The sequence below is a fragment of the Cannabis sativa genome, chromosome 1 (assembly GCF_029168945.1).
Source record: "Cannabis sativa cultivar Pink pepper isolate KNU-18-1 chromosome 1, ASM2916894v1, whole genome shotgun sequence".
Taxonomy (NCBI): Eukaryota; Viridiplantae; Streptophyta; class Magnoliopsida; order Rosales; family Cannabaceae; genus Cannabis; species Cannabis sativa.
This window is the reverse complement of record NC_083601.1, coordinates 51,026,570-51,051,746: the sequence shown is the minus strand read 5'-3', so window position 1 is coordinate 51,051,746 and position 25,177 is coordinate 51,026,570. Positions and strand designations below refer to the sequence as shown.

The following is a 25,177-nucleotide window of genomic DNA, read 5'->3' as shown; positions in this document are numbered from 1 at the left end:
TAGCTGATGGACCGTGAGCGAGCTTATGAGATTGTACATGTCGGGGCGGTTAGGCCTGGAGCGTACGATCCTCGGGACAGCAAGGCTGAGATTTTTGTAACTGTCGTTAGACGACTTTTATTTTGATGTAATAGTTAAACAGTGAAACTTTTGTAAATATTTTTATAATCGGGATCCCGAGTCTTTTGTAATATGTTTTACAAGTTTAATCAAAAAGCAAAATTTTAATTAATCACGCTTTTTCCATAAACCTCGTTGATTAGCAACGAGCTGCACAGTGCGTTTAAAAATCACGTAATACGCCTAAGATAGTTAGGGTGTTACAGAAAGGGACCGATATTGAACTTTGACTTAGATTTATTAAACTTACCGTAATATCTATTCAAGTCAATATCGCCTAGTTGATCCTAGATCAAATGATCTTAATCCTGATATGATTAGGGTCAATCTTGAAAGGCTATTCGTGTTCTTTGATTTGTTAGTTAAGCCTACTTTTAGGTTAGGGTGATACATACATTTTGGGAACACGGTAGTGCAATTGAGTGGGAGCGCTATCATAAACATGGAATCTATAGCTTCTATCTGGCGAATAGTAAGCAAAGGATGATCTCCTTCGAGCTTGACCAAACGAACATAAATGGTGGAGTACTCATTTCACATAAGCTAAAATATCATTTATACGGGGTCAAGTGTTTTAAGGAATAAATACATTGTAGGGTGTAACGGTAATTTAATCCCTTTACAGTGTAGATCATTCAGTGTTATTTGTTGGGTGGTCCCCCGGGTAAAGCTGTTTTGTCTGAGGAAGTAGATGTTGTCGATAGTGGTCGATATAATGAATTTGGTTGGGGCAAGCATTGTTTTGATATCACTATGCATTCTTTGAAGGGTAAGATAGATTCTGGTTATAAGAGGGTAGTTCGTAGTGACGAGGATGGTGGGTATTACAGGTTATTGGGTTTTCCTTTGGCTATTCAATTCTGGTTTTTCGAGTGTTGCCCGTACGTTATTGGGAAACTGTCGTTGTACTCAAATGTTGGCATTCCAAGGATTTTGAATTGGCCTAAACTACCCAAGGACAAGGAGGGTCAGGTGAAAATGGATGTCATGAACACCCTCATTTTCGATCGGTCTTTGAAAGAGGTAATTCTGTTGTTTTTTACACTATTTCCACTGTTGTTTTAATGTGGTTTTTGTGTACATTAGTTATACTTTATGTTTTGATTGTTGTTGTTATTTTTTAATTTCAGTTTCATGTGCATATTTTTTTTTTGGTTTTTGTTGTTTCAGTTAAAATTAAGAAACATCACTCCAACTTCTGTTGAGAGATTGAGTTTGAGCCTTACTGATTTTTTCTCTGGTGAGACTACTCCCGATGCTGTCAAATTCAAAATTAAAGGTGGTTCCAAGTCTGTTGGTCAACCTGGCTTGATGGGTGCTTCTTCATCATCTGCTCATGAGAATGTCTCTCGAGTTGAGTTTGAGGAATTTAAAAAGAGTCTATCTGTTGTTGTCAGCCAGCAAGGGATACTTATGAAATCTGTTGCTGAGATGAACAAGAAGCTGGACATTCTTATTGAGGTGTTTTTTTAATTGTCTTTACTTTTTTCTGTTATTTTTTTATGTTGTTTTACACAGTAAATTAATTTTTTAAGTTTTTTTTGTTCTCAGTCATCCCAAGGTGGTCTTACTCACAATGGATCTCAGTCTGAAGATACTCTTCGTTCTTCAGAAAATGAGGATGATGAAGATTCCACTTCAGAGGAAGATGAGGATGATAAAATTGACGATGACAAAGGAGATGAACATCATGACAATGTAACTTATGATGATGATGATGATCTTGGTGGAGCTGGTATTGGTGCTGGTCAGGATGAGGCTCACACGGGGGATGTTCGTAATGATGAGGGTGTTGTTGTCCCCGAGGTTGTTTCGAGGGATGATGATACCGGCAAGGTGGATGATGCCAAGAATTCGGACCCTGTGGAACCTGTTGCAGAGATCAAACATGTGTATTTCTTGTTTGGCCATCATTTTTTTTGTGCCCTTTGTGTGGATTTTGTGTTTTGTGTTTGTTTTAATAGTTTTTTAATGTTGTTTTTGTTGTCAGCCTGAACAGTCTCAAGGTGGGGAGGAGAACATTGATGTTGATGAAACAATTGCATCTGTTGTTAAAGCTGTGGAGAATTTGGTTTGTATTTCTCTTTTTTTTTTTCCTTTGTAATTTGTGTTTATATGGTATTCTATTGTTGTTTTAATAGTGTTTTGATTGTACTTTTTGAAATAAAAAAAAGTCTTCTTTTTTTCCTTTTTCTTTTTAGATTAGTTCCTCAACTCATGTCCCTGCTTCTGTTGAGACTTCTGAGAAGACTGATCTTGAAATGGTTGTTTTTCAAGAGACTCCTATTTTACGTCCTCAAAAGAGGGATCGGAAGAAAGGAGCTGTTTTGAAATCTCCATTCATTGAGCTTGCTTCTGGTGCATCTAAATCAGGTTCATCCTCAGTTTCTCCTGATGATTCTGTTTATAAGGTCGTTAAATATGTGCGTGGTTTGTGCCCGTTGGACAACAAGATTGGTGAACCTGTCGATCCGCAATTGGAAGCTGAGTTTGTCACGTGGGTTGATACAGGTCTTAGAAAGCATAAATCTAAGTAAGTATTTTTGTAGGTGTTTTCAGTTATATATCTCTTATCGTTTTCCATTTAGTTTTTAATTTTTTATTTGTGTTTTGATATTTTTTTATTTGTTTTTTTTAGCACAACAACTAATGTGTATTGTAAGGGTAAGGACACAATATTTCCGCCTTTTCGTTTTGGTGTTGAGGACATTAGCAACAAGATGTGGTTTCACAACCTTGCCTACCCTAATTGTTTCCTTACCAATTCTGTAAGTTTTTTTTTTATTATTATTATTTATATATTTTTGTTGTTTTTTTTTTAAATTTTTTTTATGTTTTTAAGTGTTGTTCTGTTAGTTTTTTTTATAAGTTTGAATGATTTTTTACTAATTTTTTTTTCTTGTACAACACATTGATATTATTTTCTATTATCTTCGTAAGAAAATAATGTACTCAGCCGAGCCGAAAATCAAAGTCACCACAACTGATTGCCTTTTCTTGTTCTAGCATAACCAGTTTGTATGAGAAGTTTGTTGAGAAAAACAACGATATATCGGTGTTGTCTCTTTCTCACAATGTGGCCCAGTACATCCAAGGTGATAAGATATTATGTGCCACTCCTTGGCATTTGGTTGATCATGTTGTTATGCCTATCAATGTAAAATTACAGGATCATTGGATTTGTGGTCGTCTAAACATAGTTGACAGGCGGATATATCTGTACAATTCATTGCGTTCTGGAAGGTATATGACAGCTGCAAAAGAGGCTTGCAAGCCTTTTTCTGTTATTTTACCATATTACTTCTCTATGTTAGACTTCAAAGGCCTTCGCAACGAAGCTAAGTTTAGCACGATGGAACCGTTCCCTATTGTTGCTGTTGATGGTTTACCCGAGCAGGTCACAGCGTAAGTTTTATGTATAGTGTTCAATGTTTTTCACTGCTTGTTTGTATTGTTATGTTTTTGTTATGTGACTTTGATTTTTATTAGTGTTCTCATAGTGTCTGTGTTTGTGTTTTCTTTTTGTTTTTTTTCCAGTGATTGTGGTGTTTTTGTAGCATCATTTGCTGAGTATTTCATTGATGGCAAACCCATCCCATCCTCTGGTTTTGATGTGGAAATTCACCGCGATCGTTTGGCTGTGTTATTTTATCAATATGGCATGAAGAAGCAACTTGAGAACATTGAAAGTGAATCCGAGGCCCCTCCCAGCCTTCCCAAGAAGTGATTTGTTTTTTCAATCAGACTGTCATTGTTCTTATAGTTTTTTAATGTTGTTTTTATGTTTTTTTATGTTGTTTTCGTAAACAAACATTGGTGTTTTGTTATGTTTTCTTACGTTTTGTGTGGACAATATGTAATCTTTATTTTTGTATGTTTTTTTTTCTTCTTCTTATGTACAAACAAGTTGGTATGTTAAATTTGTTAGTATTTTCATTTCACATCCCTTCTTTTTATGTTTTTTTTTTCTTATAGTTTCTCTGTTTTTTTGAATACAAATATTCATTTCAGTATTAAAAACACAAACTGTTTCAATAATAAACTTCATATATATATTCAATTTCGTATCCAACATCTTTTAATATCCAATCTAAAGTATCATCAAATCTCAATGTAATCAATGTTTTCAAATAAAAACTGTATTCCCTTTGTATTTCAGAATTTTAAATTCCTCAATATCTCATTCTCTAAACGTATGTGTAGTTTTCTTTTGTTTTTTCACTGTTGTTCTGTTGTTGTTTTTATTCCCTTCTACGTCTTCTGCTGCATGTTCTTTTGTTATGCCCCAGTTCACCACATTTGCTGCACTTGTTGTGTTGATCCTTTTCCCATCCAGCCTTCCTTCTTAATGTTTTTGGTCTTCCTGATTTTACTCTTTCATGCGGAGGCAAGACTATAATATTCTTCACTTCTTCCGGTACCTCCCACTCACTTTGGTGTCCTATTGGGTAAACTGTCCCTGAATAAGTTGCCAGCCAATTTTTTTTGTGTAGTAATCTGAACAGTAGTTGTACGGGTCCATGTTCATCTCCCTCATCACGGCCACAGCGTGCCCGCATGACATTTCATCTATTTGGAACCTGTTGCACGTGCATGTTCTTTTTTCTAGGTCTACTTCCCACGATTCTTTCATTCTTGTTACCTCAAACAAGTAATCTGTTGTTGCTTTAACCTGTTTTAAATTTTATTACAAAAAAAACATAACTGATATTCTTACAACAACAATACAAAACTATTAAAACAACACTACAACAACACATTTTACTTACTGTTTTTTTTTTTTTTACAAAAAAAAAGAAGCATAATTAATATGTTACCTCCAGATTCAATGAGTATGTGTAATTTTTCAACAGTATGTCTGCTCCAGTTGGTGATAGCTTAGTGAAGGTGTTGTGTGCTTTTGTCCTATTAGTATGCGTCCATTGTTGCACCAATACTCTCAAGCATTCTAGCAGCGTTGTAATTGGTAGCTCCCTTGCTGCCAAATTTGCAGCGTTCAGTGATTCTGATATGTTTGAGGTCATTGTAGAATACCTCTTGTTTTGGCTATGACTTCTTGACCACTTTTCATAACCGACTTTTTTTAGGTAAGGTCTTATGCGTTTGTCCAATCCATCCAATTCAGCCATGTGGAACTCGAATTGCTTTTCTGTGTAGGCTTTGACTGCTCCAAAGAATGGCAGATTGTATTTGGCAGCATGTTGTTTGAAGCTTGTTTTAAGGTTGCTCAAAATGTGGTAACCGTAGTAACTGTGTGTAATTTCTGGATAGATTTCTCTTGCTGCTTTGATGAGGCTTCCATTCCTGTCTGAAATTAGGCATTGGTGTTCCCGGACCCCATACGCTTCTTTAAATTTTTTGAAGAACCATTTCCAAGATTGGTCATTCTCAGAATTTGCAACACAAAACGCTAGTGGAAAAATATGACCTGCTGCATCTTGTGTGCATGCGCACAACAAAGTTCCCCCATAAGCTGCTTTGAGGAACGTTCCGTCCACAACAACTATCGGTCTGCATGCTCCCCACCCTTTTATGGATGCATCTGACGCCATGAAAACAAAGAGCAAGCTGTTGTCTTCTGTTGTTTTCAGATCGACAAATGATCCCGGGTTTGTTTTTTCCACCATGTGTAAGAAACTCGGTATTAGGCTGTACGAGTCACTAGCATTACCTCTCAATTCGTTTACTGCATGTTCCTTACTTCTCCAAGCTTTCATATAGTTCATTTTGATGCCATATCTGTATTTCAACTCCCTTTTTATGTCCATTGGTGTTGCCTTTGTCTTTATGTTCAAGAACTTCGGTTTTATGCATTCCCCTATCAGTTTCGATGTTGCTTGCCTTTGGTCTTCATGCCTAATATTTATGGGGCATGTGTGGATATTTGAGAACCTATTAAAACAAAAAACAACATTAAAAAACTTTTAAAACAAAAACAACATTAAAAAACTATTAAAACAAACCTGTTACAGAGATCAAACAGGTGTATTTCAGTACAAAGTGTGGAAAAAGGGCATTTGTTCAGGCTGACAACAAAAACAACATTAAAAAACTATTAAAAACAAACCTCCTGATTATGAATGTGTTTGTTGGGCCATTTCTCGATGCTCGTAGTGACCAATTGCAGCTTTCGTAAACACATTTCAGACTGTACTCTTGAGAGCAGGACTTTCACACTTTGTACTGAAAGTTGTTTTTGATTGCGTAGTAGCTGAGGACATTCTTTAGAGTTTCTTTGTCTTTGTATGCCTGTCCTTTTTCCACTTCGGGGTGATGCTTGTCTGATGTTAACTTTGCATTGTTGATGTCGATTTCTGGATCCAGTTTTTTACTGGTGTTTTCAAGTTTTTCTACCATTTCTTCAGCAACCAGATTTGCATAGTCAATTATGTCGAATTTGTCGTTCTCATCTTCTATTGTTTCTGACTGTTCCCCTTCTTCTGTTTACTGTCCCGTTGTGTATGATTCTGTTGTTGTTATGTTGTTTTCAAGCGTTGTTGTGTTGTTTTCGATCATTGCCACATTATATTCATACGGTGTTGTTGTCGATATCAAATTTGGTGTTGCAGCAGGTGTTGTGTTGTTGTTTTGCTGGTTGACGCATAGTGGATATGTGGTGAAATCTGTTTCCTTGATTTTCAATTCCAAGTAAAAGTAGAGGCTTCGATCGTTGCATATTTTGATCGGTGGTATTCCTTCTTTAGCTTGGTACTGTATTTGTAGTGTTGTGCTGGTGTTTTCGCACCCCAATGAAGTAAGCAGTATTTGCAGTAGCTCCTCGTAGTTGCATTTTGTTGGTATGAATTCTCCACTAGCCACATAGTTCACATAATTGTGATCTTCATTCCATTGTTTATTGCTCTTGATGAGTACTGGTAAACGTTCCATTACCTGTCATTCCAGTGTCTTATTTCATGTTAAAACAATAGTACAACAACAGTAAAACAATAGCAAAACAAAAAAAAAAAACATCAACAAAAAATAATACAACAACAATAAAACAACACAAAAACAACCAAATAAAACTACCCATTATATTTTTTATTAGTTTTTATTATTCTATTTGTCTGATACATATATGTAGGAATTTTTTTGTATTACTAACCGCAAAACAACATTAGAACAACCCTAATTTTTTGTATGAATAATTGTAGTAATTTATCAACTATTTTTTTCGAATCATTTTTTGTTACAAACGTCAAATTAACAATAGAACAACCCTCATTTATCTTTTTGCATCATAAATTAAAGAATATCACATTTGTGTTTTCGTTTTTTTTTTTTAAACTTCAGATCTAAATCTGTGGTTGTTTTTTTTTTTTTTTTTTTTAGTTTCTTAAGAATTAGATTATTTTTGTGTTTTGTTGTGTTTACCTCTGTTTTTTGGGGGGACAATGTTCTGCAGTTCTTGTTCTTCGATTATGCTTCCATTTACCAAAAACTCTTCGCCGGATTTAATGGTTTTTTCTTGGTGATCTCCGACTCCGGCGACTCCCCACACACGAAGCAGGTCGTTTTCCCGTATTTTTTACTGTTCACAGTATAAATGTTAAGTTGTTGGGCTTGGGCAGTACAAAAGTAAAGAAAATGGGTTGGGGCAGTAAAAAAGTTGTTTTTGCCGTGTCCCAGTATTTTTGTAAAGTTTTTGTCCAAAAATAGTATATATGTAAATTTCCCATATAATTATTACGCAATTCCACAAGGTAGCCTCCATTAACAACAATGTGCAAGGTAAGTTTAAAAATACCACTTTTATTAATTAATTGATTAAATTTACCTCTAATTTTATATTTAATTGAAACATACCTCTTTTTATATGTATTGTACCCAAAATACCCTTACATAAGAGAGTCACATGAAGAGTATATTGAAGTGATAGGGGTAAATTTGGTACAATGTTTGAAAAAAGAGGTAAAAATGATAAACTTTAAAAAAGTGAGTAAAAATAAAAGAGAACAATATAAAAAAGGTATAGAGTGTAATTTCCTCGAAAGAAAAAGGGATGTAGGCCCATACATATTTGATTAAGTTGGGTTATTTAAAGGGGTTTTTATAAAAATATTAAATTTTAAATAAAAATTTATAATTTTACTATCACACGGAATTTTTTAACAAAAATACTGTCTTTTATAAAACAATCGTAATATAATAAAAGAGAACAATTAAAACAATAGTGGAATAATTAAAATATAACCGTAGAATAACTATGAAACTTAACACTGTACAATATAAAATTTACACAGTATTTTTGAAAAAAAATACTGTCTTACAATAAAAAAAAAATTTAAAATTTTTAATATATAGTGTAAAAACTCTTTAAATGGAACAAGAATCGCACATCTACCAGCATAGCAATGATAAGGTACATATGATATGATGGTTAGTTTTTTTTTTTTTTTTTTTTTTTTTTTTTTTTTTTTTTTTGAAACGGAATTCATTCATACAAACAAACATTACACAGGATTAGGCGAGTCAAGCTGAACCGCTCGTCTCGCACAAGGGGGGACAACCCCAACCCACATGGCACTAGCTTTGTTAATCAAAGCTTCATTGGCTAATACATGAGCAACTTGATTTGCTTCCCTATAAACAAAAGATATCCCATGAACCCTTACATCTTGCAATAGATCTCTAATATGAGCAATAAGTCCATCAACATCTCGACAACCCCCTTCATCTTTCAACACCAGATTCACGGCCTGCAAACAATCGGTTTCCACCATAAAAGAGGGCAGCTTCTGCTGCAACCCAACCTTGAGCCCATCTGCTATCGCAATAAGCTCGGCATGCAGTGGAGATAATTCTTGTCTCACTATCCGAACAGTCGCCCCACTTACACACCCATTATGGTCACGCACAACCGAACTAGCACTTGCTAATCCTTTCCCCACTTTCACCCCCGCATCAACATTAATTTTAAACGATCCCGGAGCTGGTGCAACCCAACAAGCAGCCGCCCTTGCTGATCCAGCCTTCTGCGAAGCAGTAGCACCTCGAAATTCAGTAAGAAACTTGCTGCACCATTCGACCATAGCAGCAGCCGTGGGTTTGAGTCCCCCATGGTTAACCGAGTTTCTGATGTACCAAAGATTCCAGGACAGAACTAGAAAGAACTCAAAATCCTCCTTCGACAAACTACTTGACAATCTCATAAAAAAAGCAAGAACATCCTCCTTACCTTGTCTCTTAATTTTACCAGAGAACCCAGTCAGTTTCCACACATCACAATTCACTCTACATCCTCATAATGCATGAAAAACATTTTCATATGCACCACTAGAACACCGAGTGCAATAAGGCTCAACCTGAATTTTCCGATGAGCAAGAGCCGAATTGGTTGGTATCCAAGAATGGGCCATCTTCCATACAAAATGTTTCATCTTTGGCGGAATTTTGAACTTCCAAAGTTGTCTCCACCATCGCTCAATAGCCGCTGTATTGGACTGAATATCTCTGACTTGTAAAGCCGCCGCCATACGATAGCCACTCCGAACTGAGTACTCTCCATCTTTACTATAATGCCAAAAAATCTTATCTTCAATATCACATTCCGAAGTGGCCATTTGAAGAATTAACTCCCCATCCGTTGGATTGAAGACAACTCTAACAAACTCCTCATCCCATTCCCCATTCCCTTTCTTCAAATCAATGACAATATGTAGTTGATCCGGCAACGAAAACTTATCATAAACTTTAAAAGTAACCGGTCTAGGCAGCCACGGATCCTCAAGGACCCGCACCGAATTACCATTTCCAATTCGCCATCGATACCCAGCTTGAATAATCTTTTTTCCCCACACCAAACTTCGCCAAACAAAGGACGCATGGTTCCCACATTTAGCCTCCAACACCCCTACATTCGTGTAATAACTAGCCTTCAAGACTTTGCTACACAAAGAATTCGGGTACCGAATACATCTCCATATTTGCTTAGCAAGAAGAGCTTGATTAAATAGACCCAAATCCCGAAACCCAAGACCACCTTGCTCCTTATGTTTACACAGAACGGACCACTTACACCAATGAATCTTTGCCTCTTTTTCCGATGAGCCCCACCAAAATCGGGCTGCCATACTATGAATACTATTAATTGTCTTCTTTGGTAAGCGAAAACAACTCATGGTATACATAGGTATAGCTTGAACAATCGCCTTAATTAACACCTCTTTCCCAGCAGCCGAAAAGAATGACCCTTTCCACCCCTTCAATTTATTCCACACCTTATTCTTGATGAACTCAAAATGTTGCTTCTTTGTTCGCCTAACAAAAGATGGCAGCCCCAAATACTTCCCATAGTTATCTACCACTTTCACCCCCATAAAAGTAGCCAATTGAGTCCGAACCGAAGCAGAAATAGAGCGACCAAAACACATCTCAGATTTGTGAAAGTTGACAAGTTGACCAGATGCAATAGAATATTTTTCCAACAACTCTTTGAAGCACCTACATTCATCTTCGGTCGCATCAAGAAACACGAGACTGTCGTCCGCAAAGAAAAGATGCGACACTGTTACTCTCTGTCTTCCAAACACAATCCCATGTAATCTACCTTGATGTTCAGCATGTTGAATAAGACATGAAAAAGCTTCAGCACAAAGCAAAAACAAAAATGGTGAAAGTGGATCACCTTGTCGCAACCCCCGTTGTGGAAGTACTCGGCCTTAAATTTCACCATTGATGATAAAAGAGAACTGGACAGAAGTAAGGCAATTCATGATCTTCTCAATCCATAGCCGATTATACCCCAACTTCACCATCATAGCTTCCAAAAACCTCCATTCCACCCGATCATACGCCTTCGCCATATCCAATTTCAAAGCAACTTTTGACCCATTCCGAAATCTATTCTTCCGCATCACATGCAAACTTTCATACCCCACAATGGCATTGTCATGGATAAGACGACCCTTCAAGAAAGCACTTTGTGAATCAGAAACCACACTTCCAAGAGAAAGCCGCAACCTATTTGCCAAACATTTCGACACAATTTTATAAATCACATTACAAAGACTAATAGGCCGAAACTCTTCAATTCTTTGAGGTTTATCAACTTTAGGTATCAATGCCACCATTGTATCATTAAGACACTACAAATCAGCCCCCTTATTCAACACATTTAAACACACAACAACAACATCTAGTTTCAGTTTGGACCAAAACTTTTGGTAAAAAAGTGCAGGAAGTCCATCGGCACCAAGTGCTTTAGTAGGATTCATCTCTTTCACTGCTCGGACGACCTCCTCCTCTCTAAATTCAGCCAACAAATTGTCGTTCATGGCTGAAGATACCTTCGGTTGAACTACACTAAGCACCTCATCTAAGACAGCCGCATTAATATTAGAACTCATAAACAAATTCGCATAATAGTCTTCCACAATCTTGCACACTACCACCTTATCATCTTGCCAAACACCCATATGATCACGAAGTCCTTTAATCTCATTCTTCTTTCGACGGGCCGAAGCTTTATGATAAAAATATTTTGTATTGCGATCCCCCCATTGCAACCATAAAGCTCGAATCCTTTGCCTCCAATATTGTTCATCCTTTTCAAGCAACCCATTCAACTTAGCTTCCATCTCTTTTATACTCTCCCACACCCCCAGTTGTTGCATCATTGTTAACTCATGGATTGCTTTTTTAAGCTTCTCAACTTCACTGTTCAACTTATGCTTCTTTTTTCGATTCCAATTCTGAAGAGCTTTCCCACACTTATTTACCCTACATCTAAATGACCCTAATCGGCCACTACCATGATCCTCTTGCCACACCCGATCCACAATCTCAGCACATTCCTCCTCTTGGCACCATGCCTCTTCAAAATGAAATCGACTCTTACATTTAGACTTCCCACATTTAACTCCATCCTCTCTAACCGGCATATCCACAACCAACGCACGGTGATCCGATTCCCACCAATCAAGCAACGCTATATCAGCCCCTTCAAATTGGGCCAACCACTCCTCAGTACATAGACCTCTATCCAACCGTTCCATAATCCTTGAATGACTATGTTCATTGCACCATGTCAACTCATGTTTCGTAGAGCTGAAATCAATAAATCGACAGTCATCGAGCACCTCTTTAAACCCATCCATAAACCCTGGAAGGCGATCACGACCACCCACTTTCTCAGATAAACTGACAATTTCATTGAAATCCTCGATACATAACCACGGCCCTTGCACTTCCTTCCGCAAATCCCGCAAAAGTTGCCACGAAAAACGACGTTGACAAGCTTCAAGATTACCATAGAAACCAGTAAAAGACCATGGCGGAAATCCGCTCCCTGCAACGGTAGCAAGTATGTGTCTGGGAGAACTAGACAAAACTTGCACCTGAATATCAACTTTCCACATTAACAACAACCCCCCACTCAGCCCAATTCTATCCACAATCCACAAATTCTCATATTGAAGAACACTACACACCCGTTCAGCTTGAGCCCGAGTTAACTTACTTTCAGCTAAGAAAATTATACTCGGGTTAATATCACGCACATGGGATTGCAATGCTCTTAATGTCCAGGGATTCCCAAATCCCTGGACATTCCAACTTAAAAGTTTCATTGCGCTCGGCGGCCTTGATTATTAAGGCTCGCCGCTTCAATTTCAGTAAAAGAAGAAGGTAAATCCAAAGAATTAGAAATACCTACCTCCAAAGTAGACTCACAGCCTCTGCTTCCTTCATTCCCTACAAGAACACCAACTTCAGATAGTTCACCCGTACCTGTCTGTATTTTCTTCTTCTCGGGGAAACTGCAATCCACTTGCAATCCACCCTTTTTAGCCTTATTCCGAGCTTTATTCTTAATGGAGACTCTCTTCCTAGCTTCTTTGCCGTGGTGCCCATCCCCAGAAATTGTCTTCCCACAACCCAGAATAAATCGACCAGCCTCCACCATCTCCACCATCGTCTCTCCTTCAGCCGGAGCTTCCCCTCCATCCATGGTAATTCCATTTCGTCCACATCGCCTTTTCCTTCATTCCCTGTCATCCTGAACATCAAAGTCCACCATGCGATCATTCCCCTCACGATATCACACTCCTCTATCATTCCCAGCAGACGATGTTGGTGATTGGTTCTCAAGGGCACTTCCATTGACTTCCACCCGTGAATGGTTCAAAGTAGCAGTGGGTCCAATTTGTTCCAGCCTAGTTGAACTTTGGCCAACTACAAAAACTTGTGGGCTTTGATTAAAGCCCATCTCTTTATGAGAATAGCCCACTTCAGTCTCCATGTACACTTTTCCCTTTAATTTTTGATTATTAACCTTACCCATAACTTCCCTCCCACGATCTATACCATCACCCGCCTTATTCTGCAACTGCCCCGTCCTGAACTCCAAGGCTGTAGTCGTGTCTCTCCCAGCCCCCCTAACCACCTCCGGTCGACTACTCACTGTCTCAGACATTACATCGCCACCAGCCGTGGATCGGTCCTCCTGTTGCTGTGCTCTACGCTGATCATGAGCCACAAAACAGTTCGGAATAGGGTCCTCTTCTTTCAACCATACCCCAAATTTTGGAACTTGGTCAACATTCAGATTCAACTCCAGTGCTTGTGCCTTGGTACAAGTGGCTTGATCATGTCCCCAAACACCACAATTGAAACAAAGTAAAGGCAATTTATCAAACTTAATTTGCACCCATCTCTTTCCACCATCCACAGGAATGAATCTCCCAACAAAAATCTCACCCATAATCGGGAAATCAATCCTTACTCTAACATACCCATTGAGAAAAATTTGTTGCGGGTTATTCCAAATTACGTCCTGAACCACCCCCGCAAAATTCCCAAGTCTCTTAACATTGTTCAATGTCAAAGCTTTAAGAGGAAAACCTCTATTCTTCACCCATAACGAGACTCTATCCAATCGAGCATCTCTCCACTGCCCACTATTTGGCCATGCCTCAAGAACCAAAAACCCGCCATTGAAAAGCCAAGGTTGCTTCTCAAGAACCTTCTTCGCATCTCCTCGACTGTGAAAGGATAATCCAAAATAGTTGCAACTCTTATCCTCTTCCATGAGCTTCACTTTCCACTCGCCAATTGCTTTCCACATTCGAGTAAAAATCGTCCTAAACAATCCTACATTGAAGCTTTGTTTGGATACTATTCTCCCTACCAAGGATTTGTCACCAAACTCAGAAACCTGATCTTCATTCACTTCCCATTCCTCCTCTTGATCCATACCCAACTTATCAGTCAATTGCACAATCTCATCAACAGAACTAGTAGCCATTACAGTAGCCATGAATCCACAAATCAATACCAGATTAATCATCAAGAATTGAGTCATACAGACCATTAGACGTTACTCGGAGTCATAAAGACCATCTTATATTTGCTTGGTTTTTTTAGGCCCCCTAGTACCTAATTCCACAGTTGGCTTGTTTGATTTAGTTTAGTTTAGTTTAAAATAGGTGGATATGTCGGATTAGATGTTCAATATTTTTTGTGGTAAAGTAAGAAAGTAGAGTAGTGATATTGATGAGTTGATGTGTTGGTTTAGTAGAGGAGAATGAATGACGGAGCTAGGGGCAGAGAGTCTCATATAGTCTCCCCATCTTTTATTGTTTATTTAAAATTACATGTAAACATAAACTTAAAATTGGAAATATCTTTTTTTTTTACATGTATTGGTCCCCTTTTAGTTTATGGATTGAGTGCTCACTGATTAACGAAGGAAAGACACTCTTTTTTTCTGGTATGGTTTCACCAGAATTAGCTGAATCTATTAGCATACGGGAAGCCTTGAGTTGGATTAAAACTCATAATTGGCAACATATTACTCTCGAAGCCAACTGTCTAACGGTAATTCAAGCGATAAGAAGCTCGGTTGACATGATATCGCTATTTGATCAAGTCATTCATGAGTGTAAAAAACTTTTGTTGGAATTGAAAACTGTTTATGTTTTATATATTTGTTAAACGATCAATAAATATGGTAGCTCATAACTGTGCTAGAAATTCTATATTTTTTCCTGGTTGTACTTTCGATATGGAGTCTGTTCCATTCGACTTGTTACCTTCTTTGGTAGCAAATTTTGATAGTTAATAAAGATGTATTTTTCATTAAAAAAATGTTTAAATTTGTACAATTTAAGGTGTTAATTATGTACATAAAGTTAATTTAAGTTAAATATTTTTATAATTTTATTTATAAAATTAATTTAATTGAAAATATTTAATTTTTGTGTTACTTTAAAATTTGAGTAAATTGTATAATGCCATTTATTCACTCATTACATATATAACTCTTCGTTCTGGTCAGGTTTTCCATGCATGGGCCATTTTGTATAGGCTAATTAGGATTTTTACCCTTTATACTTTGACATATACTAAACTAAATTATACCATCTGAAGTTTTCTGATCGTTAAAAATTCATTCTCAATTATTAAGATTATCGAAATTAACGACTTTTATCCAATTTCATTCAATTTTACTAATTTAGTGATTGTTTATGCATTAAATCCTGCTCCTCAAACTTTAATATCTACTAAATTACGCCCCTCGTACTTTGACACGTGTCAAATTATATTTCCTGAACTTTTATCTATGTTAGATTTTTCTTACTAAAATTAGACAAAAATCGTTAAATCCAACAATATCAATAGTTCAGAGAAAATTTTTAACGACCAGGAAAATTTAAAAACATAATTTGATACACGTCGAAATTCGAAAAGCAAAATTGTCTATTAACCATTTGCATTTAAATGGACCTCATATCATTTCAATAATAAGAGCCCAAGTTACTCCAAATTAGCATTACTGCTAGTTAAACGACCATGTCTGACTCCAACAACTAACGCTCGCAGGAAGCCAAGAATGAAGAGTTGACAGCTGTCCATGTGGTCTCATTCCAATAGGTTCTGACGCAGATATTTCTCTCATTCCCCAGTTGATTGCCATGTGTTCCATGATGTCCCACTTCAAGTAGCTAATTCAGACACTACTTCTCCCACCATTTCTTCACACCTTTTTAGACCATCTCTAATAGAAGTATTCTCTAAAAATGTTATATATTTTTACATTATTTAAAAGTATAATATTTTATTTTATTTTATTTTATATTATTTTTAATACTTTTATTTTTAAAAATATATTAGAATCTCATACATTATAATATATATAATTTTTTTTATTAAACTATTATATATATTACACTTTTAATTTTTTATTTTAAGAAAAATATAGTATCAATATCATGGTGTGACATCAATATAAATTTTAAGAATATAGCATTCTTTTATCTCCAATGGCATAACATTCTTCCGCCTAAGTTTTTCACCTCATCAAGCATTCTTCACAATACTACCATTAGAGGTGCTCTTATACCACTATCTCCATTGCTCTTTTCACAAATATTACAAAAATAAGATCAAAGTAAGTTATATTATAAAAGAGAGCTTAGGCAACAAAGAAAATCATCAGATTTTAAAGTAGAAAAATTATACTTTGTCATTTTCTTAATTCTCTCTTGTTATTATTTTAGTTTACTTATTTTAGTGATAAAAATAATTGAGCTAGAGTAATAATATTAGTGAGGTTAGATTGTAACTTTTGTACTTCTTATTTTAATTATTAATATTGATTCTTTTATGTTTCATCTACATATCTCATTTATTAAATTGTTATTCATATTCTAATTTTTCTTCCAAATTTAATAGTATCTTTTATATAAGTTCAGTTATGTTTTTCTTATGTAAGTTAGACTATTAATTATTTTGGAATATTTATTATATTGTATATCGTTTCCTGCATTCTACCAATAGTCGTATTACAATATGCTAAATGCCTTCAACAGGGAGACCCTAGATCTCTTTTATCATTTGTTTTAATCATGGAATACTTGACTCATTGTTTACAATATACTACTCAAGATTCCAAATTCAAGTACCACCCTTTGTGTAAAGGCTTAAAGATTGTTAATTTATGCTTTGCTGATGACTTAATAATTTTGAGCAAAGGAACTAGACAATCTCTTCTTGTTATTAAATCTGCTTTGGATGAGTTTAGTAATACTACATGGCTCCTCACAAACTCCCAAAAGTCACATCTATTTTTGTGGGTGGATAACAGAGAGAAAGAAGTGATTGTTCCAGATATGTCTCTTGTTGAAGGAACTTTTCCTCTCAAATACCTTGGCGTTCCTTTGAGACCAACAAAATGAAAATTTAAAGACTGTGGGATAGTCATCTCAAAAATCAAGCAAAGCTTACATACTTGGCCTAGTAGACACCTTTCTCATGCGGGTAGACCCCGACTCATTCACACAGTTATGCTTGGCCAGTAATTACTGGATTAGCATTTTTGTTCTTCCTCAAAGTATTACGAAAGAGGTGGAAAGATTATGTAGGGGTTTCCTGTGGGGAACTAAAGATGAGAGGAGCAAGATCCATATTACCTCTTGGGAAGTTTGCCTTCCCAAAGCCTATGGAGGCCTCAGTTTCAAAGAGGGCACCAAGTGGAATCATGCTATGCTTTCCAAGTATATTTGGGTCATTATAGAGAAAAAAGATATTCTTTGGGTTAAATGGATAAACCTTATTTATCTCAAAGATGCTCCATTCTGGTCTTACACTCAAAAACCAGACTCTAGCTGATACTGGAGAAAATTATGTAGGCTAAGACAGAAATTCTCTAGTGATGACATAATGCGGGTGGGTAAAACATGTAAATTCATGGCTTCCTTTCTTTAACATAGCCTCTTGAAGGAGAATTGTGATAGCTATTGCAAAGCTATTTGGAGCCATTTGAATTTGCCCAAACATTGGTTTTGTAACGCCCTAATGCTAAGGCACGCTGCAGTGCTTTTTCAATTATGGTGCAATTTTTGCTAATCAAAAGAATTTTCTTGAAAAACGTGTCAAATTAAAACTTTCATATTGAATATTAAACTTTATAATATAATAACATATTTACAAATGCCGGGATCCCGTTTTCAAACTTTGAAAAATTAACATTCCAAAATACACATTTAGTACAGGTCGCACAACGACTATCAAAATACAATTCACAGATGTCCCGAGACCGAACACTCCAGGTCACGCTGCTTTGACATGTACGATCCCACCCGAGCTCAGGTTCATTCCTGTTCAGCCTTCGCCTTTCCTTTACCTACACATGGAAGCAGAACTGTGGGTCGACAGACTCAGTAAGAAATGCATATAACATATCATATAATTTTCGACCTGTAAATAGGCGCCCATACACCTATTTACAGAGCTTAACAGATGAGTATGAACGTTCAATACTAGGGTACAGCCACTATACCACATACACAACGTACCTCACCGTACGAGTGTTGGTAGGGTTTACTCCGTACCCTGAGTACCACTGAGTGATATACCACACACATCAGCACTTTCCCGTACCCGTGTTGGTAATACTGTATCGTACTCACAACAACAACAACACTCACGATACCAATGCACTCTATATCATATATATCCATACAAGTGTTCGTAGTGCAAATAATAATTTAAGCATGCATATACAAACACATATACATACATTAAGATAATCACATCACATATTATATTTAGTTCTTACCTGTTTTTTGAATTCAAGTGTGCTGGCCGACCTGAACGGAAATCTTGTGCTAGATGGATGCCCTAATCACATTTTGAAACCAGGTAAGTTACATGATTAAAACCCTAATCCCGGGAAACCCAAAACCAAAACCCTAGGTTCTGCTATGCTCTTAATGGGTTATTCTAACTCTGGAAATGGGGAAACACCCAACCGAGGCATTAAAAAGGCAAAAATTGAGAAAATGAAAGGCCCGGGAAATCCTGCCAAAACTGGCTAGCCGGTTTGCACCAGGTTTCCCAAAACCTTTCATTCAATGCTCAATCCTCCACCAAATGCAATGAAACCTTCCAGAGTATTTAATTAGGGCATAAACAATAATTTCCAACCAGTATTTCACAGAACAAACCATTATAATTCAAGTTGCCATTAAAGCTCAAAGCTTGAGTTTCAAAACTCAAGCTTGCTTAGAACTAACACCAAGCATCAAAACCAACAACCAGAACCTTTAATCAATCAATATTGAGCATAAAAACTGAACCCTAACCATTTCTAAACCTAACAGCCCCTAAAACCCAATTTCACATATTCAACCTAAACTTTAAATTCAAGAACTAGGCTAGGAGTTGCTAGAGCTTACCTTGGTTTGATTTCTTGTTGAATCCCTTGCTGCAAACACCAAAAATCCACAACAAAACCCCCTGGTTTTGGCTGCTTCGAAGAGAGAGAGAAAATGGCAAGAGTTGTTCCTCAATTTTGGTCTTTTTCTTAATTTCGCTAAATGAGGTAAAAGGTAGGGAAAATCAATTTCCCTTGCTGAAAAATCAGCTTGCTAGGTGTCACCTACTCATGGCAGCCACCTATCCCACCATTAAACCAAATGACTAAAATGCCCTTACACATAAAACTTAGGTATTTCTAAAGCTAGGGGTAAAATGGTCAATTTCCATAACCCCGCTCAACCCCGATAATTTATTTCCTCTAAAATATATTCCACTAAGAAATAAGGTTCTAAACTTACCCATGTGATCAAACTAGCCATCCATCGCATTTTCTGTTGTCGCCGAGCAAAAATTATAAAAATTGCATATTTCACATATAAGCTAAATAATACCCCTAGAGTCTAATAAAATCTCCAGAATTGAGAAATTATAACTCTAATATTTATTTTTAAATATTGGGGTCCACAATTAAATAAATTCACTAATAATAATAAAATAATAAAAATTAGTGCTAATTGCCCTTACTAATCTAAATTACTAGAGCAGTCATTACAATTATCCCCTTGTTAATAGGATTTCGTCCTCGAAATCTAACCTGAATAGCTCTGGATGTTAAGTCCTCATATCCGACTCCAATTCCCAGGTGGCTTCTTCCACCTTACTGTTCCTCCAGAGCACTTTAACCAATGCAATAGTCTTGTTCCGAAGAACTTTTTCCTTTCTATCCAAAATCTGAACAGGTGTTTCTCCTCATAGGATAAGTCTGGTTGCAGTTCAAGGGCTTCATAACTCAAGATATGAGTCGGGTCTGACATGTATTTCCTCAACATAGAGATATGAAATACGTCATGAACAGCCGATAACGCTGGTGGTAAGGCTAGCCGATACGCTACCTGCCCGACCTTCTCAAGTATCTGAAATGGCCCAATGAATCTAGGGCTTAACTTACCCTTCTTCCCCAAGCGCCTAATACCTTTCATTGGTGAAACCCGCAGGAAAACATGTTCCCCTGCCTGAAATGTAACATCTCTGTGCTTCGGATCAGCATAACTTTTCTGCCTACTTTGAGCAGCAAGCATCCGAGTCTTGATCTTATCGATAGCTTCATTGGTCCTCTGCACTAACTCTGGATCCAAGTACTTCCTTTCTCCCGTCTCGTCCCAATGAATAGGAGAACGACATTTTCTACCATATAACATCTCATAGGGAGCCATCCCTATTGTACTCTGGTAGCTATTGTTGTAGGAGAATTCAATTAAAGGCAAGTAGTTACTCCATGAACCTTCAAAGTCCATGACACAGGCTCGCAGTAAGTCTTCCAATATTTGAATAGTTCTTTCTGACTGACCATCAGTCTGAGGGTGAAAGGCTGTGCTAAACTTTAACTTGGTACCCATAGCCTTCTGAAGACTCACCCAAAATTTCGATGTAAACTTTGGATCCCTATCTGATACAATAGATTTAGGGGCTCCATGGAGACGAACTATCTCTTTTACATACAATTCAGCATACTGATCCACTGAATATGTAACTTTCACTGGTAGAAAGTGAGCTGATTTTGTGAATCTATCCACTATGACCCATACTGAATCATACATTCCCGTAGTTCTAGGCAAGCCAGTTACAAAATCCATTGCAATGTCCTCCCACTTCCATTCTGGAAGGACTAAAGGTTGCAGTAACCTTGCTGGCCTCTGATGTTCAGCCTTGATTTGCTGACAGGTTAAACACTTGGACACGTAATCTACCACATCTCTTTTCATCCCATACCACCAGAAGTAGGGTTTTAAATCCTGATACATTTTGGTGGTTCCCGGATGCAATGAATAAGGTGTGGTATGAGCTTCATCTAGTATCTCTTTCTAAGCTCATCAACATTAGGAATACAAACTCGAGCTTTGTATAACAACATTCCACTGTTTGAGACTGAAAAGCCTCTAGGCCGACCAGCCATTACTTCGTCTCGAACCTTAACTAGCTTAGGATCTTCTAGTTGTGCCTTTCTGATTATCTCCAACAGATCAGATTGGAGTGTCAAATTATGCAATTTCCCAACCACGAACTCAATCCCTGCACCAACCATTTCAGAGGCTAGTTGAGGGGCTATCATAACCGTGGTACAAACTTGCCCGAGACCTTTTCTACTTAAAGCATCGGCCACAACATTGGCCTTCCCGGGGTGATATAGAATTTCACAATCGTAGTCCTTAACCAATTCCAACCACCTTCTCTGTCTCATATTCAAATCCTTCTGGGTGAAAAAGTATTTGAGACTCTTATGATCAGTATAAATCTCGCACTTCTCACCGTAAAGATAATGTCGCCAGATCTTTAGAGCAAAAACCACAGCAGCAAGCTCTAAATCATGAGTTGGATAACGCTGCTCATAATCTTTCAGTTGGCGAGAGGCATAGGCTATGACTCTGTCAGCTTGCATCAGAACACATCCCAGACCCTGTCTGGATGCATCACAGTACACCACGAATTTCTCTTGATCTGATGGAAAAGCTAACACCGGAGCTGTTATCAAACGTTGCTTCAACTCCTGAAAACTTGCTTCACACTTATCTGACCACACAAACTTCTGATTTTTCTTGGTCAATTTGGTTAGGGGTATAGAAATTTTAGAAAATCCTTCGACGAAATGCCGATAATACCCTGCTAAACCGAGAAAACTTCGAACTTCCGTCACAGACTTGGGCCTCGACCAATTCTTCACCGATTCCACCTTGTTTGGATCAACCATAATTCCATTCTTCCCAACAATATGACCCAGAAAGGACACCTCAGACAACCAGAATTCACACTTTTTAAACTTTGCATACAACTTGTGATCCCTAAGTCGCTGCAATACCATTCGAAGATGATGCTCGTGCTCCTCTTCTGACTGAGAGTATACAAGAATGTCATCGATAAACACTATAACACAGTTATCGAAGAAATCCTTGAATACCCTATTCATGAGATCCATAAAGGCCGCAGGAGCATTAGTCAATCCGAATGACATTACCAGAAACTCATAGTGCCCATATCTGGTTCTAAAAGCAGTCTTCGGTATGTCCTCCTCTCGAATTCTGAGTTGATGATAACCAGACCGTAAATCAATTTTCGAAAACACTGTCTTTCCCTGAAGCTGATCGAACAGATCGTCGATTCTAGGCAACGGGTACTTGTTCTTAATCGTCAGCTTATTTAGTTCTTGATAATCAATACACATTCTGAGGGAACCATCTTTTTTTTTTTTCACGAAGAGAACCGGAGCTCCCCAGGGCGATACACTGGGTGGGATAAACCCAATGTCAAGCATCCCCTGAAGTTGCAACTTAAGCTCCTTGAGTTCTGCTGGAGCCATCCTATATGGAGCTTTTGAAATAGGTTCGACTCCATGTGCCAGATCAATTACACTAGGTTTTATCGTCTGCCTTAATAATAAGGGAACTTAGAAACTAAAAAAAAATTAACTAAGAAAAGCGATAAACTAACACTGACCGCTTCGAGCGTTTTCTCTGAATTTTTCTGTCTAAAACTGTATTGAATTCTAAAAAGCTAACCTTCTATTTATAGGAAGGTAAAATGACTAATGCGCAATTAAACTTATTACAAATTGTATGTGAGTAAAAATGTGAATACTAATAGTTATATTTAGAGTGCCACATGTCACATTATAATCAGTTGCATGAGGACACGTGGTGGGCTGGGAAGAAGTGAGATAAAAGTCTCTTTGGCTGTTGGGACCACGCGACTGAGAAGGGGAGTCGCGTGCCTGGTGCGTGCATGACCCGCCCAGACCACACGGCGTCATGCTCCTCACGCGCGCGTGGGTCTATCGGGCTGGGTGACAAAAGTAGCTGTTGCTCCTTGTTTTCTTTCTGCCGCACGAATGACAGCCCAACACGTGGCGGGCGGTCCCCTGAAGAGCAAAAAAGGGCCGGTTAGGCCTATTTGGCTGGACCTTAGTTTTGTGCTTCAAAAATGCCAATTTTATGGCTTTAGGCCATAGTTCTCCTATTTCTTTATTTCATTTCACAATTGCTATTTTTTCAATCAAACACAAACAAAATTAAATCCATACAAAATGTTTTCAACATAAAATATATCACAATAATTTTAATGAAAATATTTATTTAAAATCTAATTAATTTATAATTCTTTCAATAAAAACAATGTATTTTCTTAACTTTTTATTTCTTTTTTTAATATGCCATAAATACTAATTATTAATTATAAACAAAGATAAAATTAAATCTAAATAAAATATTTTTAACATAATAATATATTACATTAATTTCTTGAATATATTATAAAGAATTAATTTTATTTTGTATTTTTACACTATAAAATATGTAATATTTTGACATTTAACATTAGGGGAGACGTTTGCTAAGAACAAAGTGAAAACAGTTGAGCATCACCCCAATGTCAAGGGTAAAAGATATCCAATCACATTATAACTTCAACACAAAAATGAAGGAAGATATATATGCCAAAATAATAGAAATAAAAAGTATAAGAAGTGACCTGAGAGGAATCAAACTCAAGACCACTTGGACAAAGAGAAAGAAGCTTGCCACAACGCTAAGGTGTTGATGTGAAGTGAGAACTCAAACAAGGGGAGCCCTCTATATCTAGTAGGCTCATCCTTGATAAACACGATGGAGATAATAATTACCTTGCAATAGGACAAACTCCCTAATTCTTTCAGTCTACCAAAATACTTAAAAGAATTCTAGTAGAATCGAGGCAAGTATTAATCGTAAAAATTCGCTTCTAATCATTAGGATTATTCACCTAAGGGCAGAGAGACAAGCGAGAGTGCACTCAGTCAACCTACTGACCCGATGCATGTTTCTCAAAGAAGAGTATTTTTGGATATCGGATACGTTCGTACAATCACAAAACTAATCACGTGAATCCTACAAAGATGCATGTGTGCATGAGTGGGAGACATGCGTGTGAGCCCACGTGGAGGCTCCAAGGCAAACGGAGCTTGGAGCATCCGTGTGTAGTCTAAGCCCATGGAGGGCTCGCATGCAAGCTGTGTGTGTAGGGGGGTAACATGTAGTGTGTGGGGGCTAGCGTGAAGTGTGTGTATGTTTGTGGGGGTTCACATGCGAGCCGTGTGTGTATAAGGGGGTGATCTGTGTGTGTGTGTTGAGTGTTGGGGGCTCGCAAGAAAGCCCATGGGGGGTGTCGCACGCGAGCCCATTGGGGGTCTCGCATGCGAGCCGTTGTGTGTGTTGTGTAAATGTATTTTGGGGATTATAAATATAAGGAGAGAGGTGAACACACATCTATAACGCATGCAAGGAGAAAGCGTACAACTAAGTCTTCTAAGAACTCTGAGAGCAAGGAAATACGGGTAGCGGCGACAACGTACGGACCTATGAGTTTTGAGGACCCAACCAAGGATACACTGTAACCACTCTCTTGTAACCTGTAATCGGGGACCACATGCTACAACTACTCTCATGCAACCTGCAATCAGGGACCACTCCCCTACAATCGGGGACCACATGCCTACAACCGAGGATCACTCTCCTGCAATTGGGGACAACTTGACACCAGACAAGGGTATGAGGTACCAAACTACCTCCAGCACCTGCAACATGCATCAGGAAAGCGAAGTTTTGTCCCCATGGGATCACTTTTTACACCAAGCCATTAGAGCCTACAAATACCCCCATCTCAGATATATGAGAGGGGGTTGGAAAATTACTTGGTGTAACTCAGACCTTGAATGCAATAGGGAGAAAATAATTTTCAGACATCATTTCATCTTCATTTTTATCTTTATCGT

At 37.5% G+C, this 25,177-nt stretch overlaps 2 protein-coding genes across 2 annotated transcripts; one reads left to right on the top strand and one right to left on the bottom strand.

The window, feature by feature from the left end:
• The first annotated feature begins 395 nt into the window (after positions 1 to 395).
• Positions 396 to 4,337, top strand: LOC133033589 (uncharacterized). The gene is made up of 2 exons (XM_061108509.1): positions 396 to 3,525; positions 3,658 to 4,337. The coding sequence occupies exons 1-2, from the start codon at positions 3,266 to 3,268 to the stop codon at positions 3,845 to 3,847; spliced, it is 450 nt and encodes a 149-aa protein (XP_060964492.1). The 5' UTR covers positions 396 to 3,265; the 3' UTR covers positions 3,848 to 4,337.
• Positions 4,338 to 4,557: 220 nt separating this feature from the next.
• On the bottom strand, positions 4,558 to 6,477 carry LOC133035048 (uncharacterized). Its single transcript, XM_061110699.1, has 4 exons — positions 6,305 to 6,477; positions 6,084 to 6,146; positions 4,938 to 6,012; positions 4,558 to 4,792 (listed from the first exon to the last, which is right to left on the bottom strand). The coding sequence occupies exons 1-4, from the start codon at positions 6,475 to 6,477 to the stop codon at positions 4,562 to 4,564; spliced, it is 1,542 nt and encodes a 513-aa protein (XP_060966682.1). The 3' UTR covers positions 4,558 to 4,561.
• Between the last annotated feature and the right edge of the window lie 18,700 nt (positions 6,478 to 25,177).